Source organism: Mesitornis unicolor, unplaced genomic scaffold (genome assembly GCF_000695765.1).
Source record: "Mesitornis unicolor isolate BGI_N332 unplaced genomic scaffold, ASM69576v1 scaffold1881, whole genome shotgun sequence".
In the NCBI taxonomy this organism is placed as follows: domain Eukaryota; kingdom Metazoa; phylum Chordata; class Aves; order Mesitornithiformes; family Mesitornithidae; genus Mesitornis; species Mesitornis unicolor.
Window position 1 is genome coordinate 5,162 of NW_010164245.1, and position 9,255 is coordinate 14,416.

General features: G+C 37.1%; 1 protein-coding gene across 1 annotated transcript in view; it reads left to right on the plus strand.

Moving 5' to 3' along the window:
* Window positions 1-256: 256 nt before the first annotated feature.
* The window catches only part of ADCY8 (adenylate cyclase 8 (brain)), a 48,498-nt gene continuing 39,499 nt past the window's right edge, over window positions 257-9,255 (plus strand). The window contains exons 1-2 of the mRNA XM_010194220.1: window positions 257-414; window positions 4,469-4,739. Of these exons, the coding sequence (XP_010192522.1) occupies window positions 290-414; window positions 4,469-4,739 (396 nt within the window). The 5' untranslated portion in view covers window positions 257-289. The remainder of the gene's footprint in view (window positions 415-4,468; window positions 4,740-9,255) is intronic.

Here is a 9,255-nt window from a genome sequence, read left to right on the forward strand (position 1 = left end):
GGTATAATAACATGTGCCACTGAACCATGCGTGCAATTAAGTGCTCAATGATAATATGGCTTTTAGAGTCATTTTATCACTACCTGTACTTCGCTATCTAGAAAGTTACCTCCTCATGTCACAAACTACGTGGTTCTTTATAACAAATGACATTGTATTTTACATTGTACCCTTTTCCAAAAGATACAGCAAACCATGGTATACACTTTCATGAATCTGATCTTTTTTCTTTTTTTTTCCTGTTTTGTTTAACAGGTATGTTAGGTCAAGCACGAAACATGACATTGACATGAGAATAGGGATACATTCGGGATCGGTTTTGTGTGGAGTGCTGGGCCTGCGGAAGTGGCAGTTTGATGTCTGGTCATGGGACGTGGATATCGCAAACAAACTTGAGTCAGGCGGAATTCCTGGGTAAGGCAACGTGTATGTCTCACAGCCGGAAAACATTGACAGCACAGTACACTGTTAACCTTGGCAACAGATTAACTGTCTTACATTATTCCATCAACTATGACCTCTTTTTTTTTTTTCTATTTTGCGGTTGGCAAGGATTTGTGAGGTTATGGTCAAAAAAGGTAGAATGGTCAGCTTGCAGAGGCATTCAGAAAGACAAAAATTTATTTTTCTTTGCCAGCTATGATTTCCTAAAAAAGGTCAGTTGCTGTATTCAGACCATACAATACTTAGCAGTAGCCTAAATTTCCCAGCTAGGTGTTGACCTTTCCTGACTTTTTCCAGGCTTCATTTTCTTGTTCTTTGCATGCAAATGCTGTTGTGAGGCACAAGGCTGTAATTTATTTTATTTCATAATGTACAAAGTGTAGGAAGGATTATGTGTTCATAGGTCGTTATGCTAATAACAAGGCAATATGGACAGTAGGATCTCTAGGAAGTCTTTTAAATAATTTGATGTTTTAGTAGGTGTCTTGAGACAATTGTGCCAATCTGTCTATACGTGAAAATACATAGTTTTTCATTGAGCTACCTAGTTTTAATTGGTCTGGTGTGGCTAATTCACCTGGAAGATAGAATGTTATTTCTGCCTTACATGGTCTATATCTCACTATAGTTTTGAAATTATAAATCCTAAATTTTAAGCAACAGTAGTGGTTGCAGGAATCTTCTGTTCCCTTTCAGTTCCACCACCCATTGATGAAAGATGTAGCAAAAGATCCCCATAACAACTAAATATTTGGCCACGGAACTTAGACACAATAGCAGCAGACAAGTTTATGCATAAAAAGTCTAAGTGATGCTGTCATCTTAAGTGAGAGAGGTTTTAAGTCATCAAATCTGAGGCGCACATCAGGATTTGTCAGGGCTGTCATGTTCCCAGGAAGTTAGAAAGATATTTGCTTTATATTGTTTTCATAAGTGAGGGCCCTTTCCACCATTCCCCATAGAAGATTTTTATACTAATATATATTCTTAGAATTAGCAGAAAATGAAGCATTGCATGCTCTGAAAACAAGTTCTGTACTCTGCATATGTCACCAGTGTATAAAATTGCAAAGAGTATTTTTTGTCACTGCTGCTTATCCCACATGAAAGCCCTAGGTGACTAAGAAAGTTCACATCCTGCTTTGATAACATGAGCAAATTGATCATCTAAGTTTTACCATCCGCACTTGCAATAGGTCTAGATTATTGCTGTTAATGGTGTAAGTAATACGGCTGTTAATGAATAACCTGGAGAATGCACCACCTTGCTGCTGCTGATAAAATGTCTGGCTAGGTTGCAGTCTATTGGAACAAAGTGATTTCCACTCCTCTACATCAGTTTGCCAAGAGAACAAAGCCTGTATGTGACAGCAATTCACTAAGTTCCTCGAAACAGTGATTTACGTTTAGCGTTCCTAGTGTGCGGAGTAGATTTAATGGAGCAGTTAAGTTCACTTCAGCCTCTCCTTACTTCTCCTTAATGCCAGCATATAAATCCCCCTGATACCGAGATAATTCCCATTCCCAGAGCTGCACTGCTTCCGTCTGTTTTGTCAGATAAGCTACCCAAGGGTTGTGAATGCCCCTGCTCCCACCATGGGAAACAAGAGCAAAGATGAAGCACAGCCTTTCCCTGAGCACACAGAGGAGGGATGGTCCAGGAAGGAGGTCGCCTGCCCAGAATGGGGAGAATCTCTCCATACAGGCTGGGGGTAGGAGAGAAGGGGCTCAGCTCTTCCCCTCACCAGTTGGATATCACCCTGAGACCTCATAAGCATGGGTGGTGCAAGGACAGGTTGCCTGTGAGTACAGGAGCTTAAGCAGGCAGCCTAGTTAACATGGAAGGATGCACTTGGGAGCACTGAGAAAAAGCAACCATTTCTGGTTTTCTGAGATGAAAAAAATGTGCTCACAATACCTAAGAAGGAAACCATGTGAGATCCTACAATGTTATTTCACAGACACTTGTCTGCCAGGACACCATCTTCACTTGGTGTATTTAGTTATTCATTCATGGTATTGAATTGGCATAAAAACCTAGCTAATAATTAATTTTCCAGGATGTATCCATGACAGGTATCATCTAAAGCTTTGGATCCGGTATGTTTTCAACAGTAGGACAGGTTATACCATTGTATTTCAATACTCAGGTTCTTGATTTACTGTATTCATTTAAAATTGGAAAGACATCACTCACATTTTAGGTTTTCTTAAGTAAGCACTACAAAAGATGAAACCAGAAAATTTTTTTAATCTGCCAACTATTTAGTAATATTTGATCCATTAAAGAGTATTACATCAATAACCAGAGCCATGCTCTAGTTAAATCTGTTATCGTTTCCATTATGAAATCCATATTTCAGAGCTTTATAATGCAATCTTCTCAAATTATATTAGCTGAAACTCAGCACAAAGATAGTCACCCTGGCAACTAATGTATAATTTTATTTTTATTTCTTCTTTTTTTTTTTAAATTACTACTTTACTTAAATCAGTTTAGTCTCCTTGTGTTTCTAAGAGCTATGAAATGCATTGTTTTTCTGAAAGATCGTATGATCTGGTTTTAATGTCCAGGCCAAAAGTTGCTAATACTTGAGAAGCATATTTACTGTTATTTTTATTGTTTGTTATTGTCAGTTTTACTGACATTTGACTGTAAAAGAGTACTAATCTTTGTGGACATCATAATGACATGACTTCAGGTAGTGAAAGTTGTACAAAATCTGTGTTTATTTCAGAGGGGAGCTGACACAAGTTAAAAAATGGTTGAGATACATACAGATTTTTTATCTTTTAATTATATACTGCTATTTAATACTCTACGTATATCTGGTTTGTGACATATTCTAATACTACTGAGTATTTCATATATTTAAAGACATCCAGCACTTTATCTTCTGGAGACACATGCACATCATAAATGTGTTTAGAGCCTTTTCACTCCAGGAGTATTTTATGCAATTTAACTCTGTAGTGACATCCTTTAAGTTCCAGAAGAAAGTTCCAGAAGGGGCGTGCTAGGACCATTTTCTTCAGTGGACACAAGCTAATTTGTGATGCCTGAGAAAAATGCCTCAGCATGTGTCATTAAGATCAATAATTTTAGTTGACTGAATTTTAGGAATCTGTCTGCATGTCCAACTTTCAGAAAATGCCATGCATCCAAATTTGAAAAAGGGGCTGATTAAAATATCTTTATGGAGTCATAAAAATACTTTAATCAGCAATTTGCCCTACATGCAGGAAGTTCAAGATTTTTTAAAAATCGAAATATAACCTACTTTTTACTTTTGTATTATTTTTTGCTTGAACTTCTTTCTGTCCTTCTCCAGCAGTCATAATTACAGTTAAGAAAGTCCAGATACCAAGCACCTTCACGTTTGGTTGGAAGACATCCAAAACCTTATCATGCTTTTGCAAAATTTGAGCTTTTCGTATGTCGGATCTCAGATTCAACTTCACTTTTGCAAAAGCGTTTTGAACTCACTGCTTACTCTTACCAGAAATTACCACCCCACCAGCCTTTATATAGTTTCCCAACTTCCCTAATTCACTTCTGATGCAATCAGATAACTAATTTCAACTGTCTAAGCTACCTCGGATAACCAAAGGAAATTAAAGAGTTTTCACACAAACTGCTCTAATGCATTTTCCTCTCACTGTATTTGCCTGAAGTGGCCATTTACATTCACTCTAAATAGTTTTTTACTCAGGAAGGTCTTCCATTAAACTAATACTGTGAGCAAAAGTATCAGGTGTGAATATCAAAGTGTTTTTACTGTGACAGGACTTCGTGCATTCATGAGATCCTATTAATGTGAATATGCCCTGAGAGAATTTTCCTCAAATGAAGCTCATGTTTTTGAATACACGATTTCATTTTCATAATATATATCATCATATACAATAGAAAACCTTCCATTTAACCATCATGTTGAAAATTATGCAAAGTTCATAAGCTCCTTCTTACGTATGTATAGTAAAGCACAATCAGTATTTGCTACTACTTATTTCACTTATCCAGGAGAATTCACATCTCCAAAGCCACTCTGGACTGCCTGAACGGAGATTATAAAGTTGAAGAAGGGCATGGTAAAGAGCGTAATGAATTCTTGAGGAAACATAACATCGAGACTTATTTAATCAAACAACCTGAGGAGAGTTTGTTGACTTTGCCTGAAGATATTGTGAAAGAGGCTGTCAGCTCCTCCGACAGGAGAAACAGTGGAGCAACATTTACTGAAGGATCCTGGAGCCCTGAACTTCCATTTGATAACATAGTGGGAAAACAGAACGTAAGTCAAACTTCCTTTAATGTCATCAAGTACGAATGCATGCTTGAGTGCATTTCAATAATGGAAGCCTCAGAGGAGACAAATTCATCTTTAACCTTTATTCTAACACATACTGTAGCAGTAGAGGATTAAACAAATTGTTTCAGGGCAGAAATAAATCATGTATTCAAACTGAGGAAATGTCAGGGGACCAGAGGTATTTGGGGTTTTTTCCAGCTGAAATTAAATACTGCACAGCTTAGTCCATAAAGAAGTGAATTAAAAGTAAAGCTTATGTTACTAAACTAGCTGGGACTTTCTAGTCAGAACATATCTCATTGCATAGCTTCACTGCACTGCCATCAAAGTAAAGGGATGAGTGAATAGATCTTTTGCCAGAGGAAAAAGCATAATTATTGATATATAACAGAAAGAAAGAAGATCTAACTTTAAAAAGCATCTTGTGAAAACAGTTTGTCAAATCTTAATTTTTCTTTTTTTTTTCTTTTTTAATAAAAATATTAAAACTTTAGATTATAAGACATAAGGCTCATTAGCAGGTGAGTTAGACTGTAAGGTCATGTGTAGCTTAATACAAATATATTAACAACTGCTCCTGATCAGACATTTTCTAAAAACACTGCATGGCTAACAGCTAGCACCCTGGGAGACATTTCTCGTACAGTCATAAAACTTGCTTTGTGAAGTCTGCTCACTTAGAGGAATTAAAGATTGAAAGGTTAAAATACCCTCAGACACCACTGTCCTCATTGCATTTGAAAGATTGATGAGCCTTTATGAAGCAAGGTCAGCTGGAGTTTTCATCCATTTTTCTGAGGGATCTGTAACGACATGATATATCCTTTCTTCTGCTGCACATCCTTACTCCTACCTGTCTGCACTGTCCGTTCAACTTCAAGCCTTGTGTGGAGGTCTTGCTTTGTCAATTGTCTTCTGCTTATTGCAAGTCTGCTCAGAAGTGATAAGCCTTCACAGTCAATCAGTTCATGGCAGTGTCTTCGTCTCCTCAGACCAAGCTGGAGCATGGCATAGTACCTGTTATAAAAAGCACCTGTTTTATATATGTTCTGCACACATGTGTATCTGCATGTACACTGCTTTTTAGTATTCTCTGTATTTTGTTGACCTGTCTCTGTATTCTCATTTCATCAGGAGCAGAGGTATGGGTGTATGCTGCTGTGACTATCTTCTGATCTCTCCCTATTCCTTCTTCTTTCCCTTTGAGACATTCCAATTTCTGTAGTCCAGAAAGTCAATGCAGACTATCATTTCGCTGATCATTTTCTCAGCTAAACTGACCTTGATACTAACAAGGAGGAGGAATGAAATAAAAGGGCTAATGTTTTTATTCAATTATTGAACCATGCTCACCGATTGAACCAGTAAAAAGCCCATGAAAATCATTTAAAGAAGCATAAATAAATTGCTTTAAAGATGGTTTTTGTCTTATGGCAATAAACAATCCATTTTTAGAGTAATTTCTCACTGCTTTTTTAAGAACTTCATTTTGTACTGGAAATAATTATAACTCCATAATACACAGCTTTACAATAAGCTTTTTGGTGGAGACAAGAAGTTACAAACATGCTATTCCATGTGTGATTCAATTTTTATGTAATTTTCAATTTTAAAGTTGAGGCAATAGGCATTACTGCTTATAAATAATGTATTTCAACGCAGAATTCAGATGATAGATTTAAATTATACCAAGTTATAGTAGCTTTTTCCAGAGGTGTGTCAGTCTTGGACAGCATAAGCATTTAATAACATTAATTATGCATCCTGAAAGTCACTGGCAGTAGCAGATGTTAAGAATCCAAGTAGCAGCAACCCAAAAATTAATCACTCTGTATGTTTGATTATTTGCCAATGGCATTTAAATTCTTTCTTTACCCAATATAAGTTACAACAAAATTTGAGCAACTATGATCATGTATCTTACTTTTAGCTGCAGTTATGATAGAAAGAATATGAAATGACCAAGTCTCTAGTGAGTTCTCTTGCCAAACTCAAATTTATCACAGTCCATATTCTTTACCTCAAACTCATTTTTTATGGGCAGCCTAAGTCAATGAATTGAAGGTGTTTTGATATGAGTAAGGAACAGAATAACCACGCTTTATGTATGCAGTCACAGACATTAACAAAAGCTCTGTGTGTCTACAACACAGTCATCACCATGTGCCTTAGTTGTGATGGTGAGGTGAGCCAAGGACACAAGTGTCTGCTCTGAAATTCAGATCGTGTCCAATATGGATGGAGTTTTATGCTACTGAAACAAGTGTCCGGATTTCTTTCCTAAAGCAAAGAAAGTTGGACAGAAGTTATTTTATGTTAAAAGACAGAACGCCTCCTCCTCTAAAATAAATTAATAATTGATGAAGTTGGATTTCTTTGCTGGGCCTTAAAAACAGAAGTAGCTGAAAGCATAGGTCACTGTCTGTGGTGCTGGAAGCACCTGATGTGCTCATAATGGCATGAATTAGGAAAAAAGCATATTAAAATGTCTGTATCTTATATAAGCATATTTTACTAGTGGCTGCAGTGACTTTTAATAGTTATTACAAAAAATATTCTTAAAGGCTGCCAAGATGACAGACAAGTATAAACAACAGGGTGAAATTCAGTTCAAAAACCAAAGCACCTGCATTTGTGTATTTACCAACTATCCCAGGTGTCGATCTCCCACACAGCTCAGCTCCTAAACATAAAGGTTTTGTGCCACTTGTGGTTCTCTAAAGTGCCCAAGACATCCATATGACAAGGGGCCTGTAGATGACCTGTGGTCATCTGGACTATCAGTTAGTAGCCAGGTAAGAGACTCTGATGTCTCAAATAATGGTAAACACCTGCACTGGAACATGCTGAGTACGAGCTTGATTCAGCTTCTTAACTGTGTCTGTCTGCTGCAGTTTGAGACACCCCAGGCATGCCAGGTGGCCTCCACCACCGACCAGCAGTGTATGGGGTTCCTGTAGGTCTTCTGCCATATCACCTAGCTCCAGACTGTTGTCCAGGACACCCTAGGGCACCCATAGCTGTATATGATTGTGCAACTGAAAGTATCCAGAGTGTATATTGCCAGTAATAAAGCTTAGACACCAAACACCTAGACACCTTCATTTTGGTGTCTTCCTCTAGAACCAAACCCTACCTCTATCCTGTCTCTTTAAACATATGACTTTGTATTTCACTCCTTCCCTCCAATACTTGGTGTTTGCAGCATGAAGAAAATAATTTGAAGCCTTCCTGGAGTTTTCTAAATCACACTAATTGAAAAATTCCTTTCTTGTTGAGGTCATGATACTTGGACTTATTGCATGAAAACTTTGCGAGAAGGAATACCTTATTTTCAAGTCTCTCTAGAATACCTCTAAAGTTGAAGTTTTATTATTTGTTTGTTTTAATTTATCCTTTATTTTAATCTCAGATGCCGCTTTGACTGGGCTTTTTCCTAACAGAATCTTGTATGTGTTACTGTATGATAAATGGTTATTGTCAGCATCAGGACAGTTCAAATGCCCATTGTAGGATTCACAGCTGTATCTTCCATATAGCTGTTCACAAAAGTGTAGGTGAGGTAATAGGGAGAACCCATATTTCTTTATGTTGGCATAACACAGTCTTAAAAGATGCGGAGTAAAGAGGGTGTTACAGAGACAAAATGTGGTTAGAACGTATTCTTGGGGCAATAATTTGCATGATATTTTTCATTATTGTTATTACTAATTACAGGGATGCAGTTTTCTTAAGTATGTGTATAGGTGTGAGGGAGAGAAGACTCAAATACGAATTTCCTTGTTATCCTCTGGAAATAAACACAACTTCAGAGTCCATTTCTGCACCACTACTATGGGCACTGTTCCCATAGTGGTGATATTATGTCATGTTCATCTACCATGAATTGTAAACCACTTCATACATTCAGCAAGAAGACAGTTCTTCATACTAATCAAATTTTAAAATATAATTTGAAGCAAAAGGTATTCACTTACTAGCATGAACTGAGATAATCCAAACATGTCCAACTAGAACAGTAGGGACCTTCTCCACCCTGACTTCCAGTGATGATATAAGCACTATGACCTAATTCTGAGGAATTAATGCACATAGCAACATCTGATTTGATCCTGTCCTTTAACAGTGACTTCAGACCATTTTGTGCTATTTCAGCCACCACAAATTGATAACTACTCTGCATACTTCAGTTTAAAACAGAGAGGAATACCTAAAACAAAGTAGTGCTTTAGTGTGTAGTAATATAGTATTTATCACGTTGACTCAGTGGATTTTTTTTCTGGGAATTTGACTCTAACCTTAGACTTCCCATTTTAACCTCAAGGATAAGATATGTATTCAGGCATATCTGAAATTTTAGTATGAGAAAATTTTCTGTGATACATTTTTTTTCTCTCAGTGTTGATGATACTGGTTTTCTGGAGGGAAGATGGGGATGTTTGAGTAGAGTGGGTTACTAAACCTTCTCTAATTAAGTTCTTTTTCTTCCAAGGGAAAG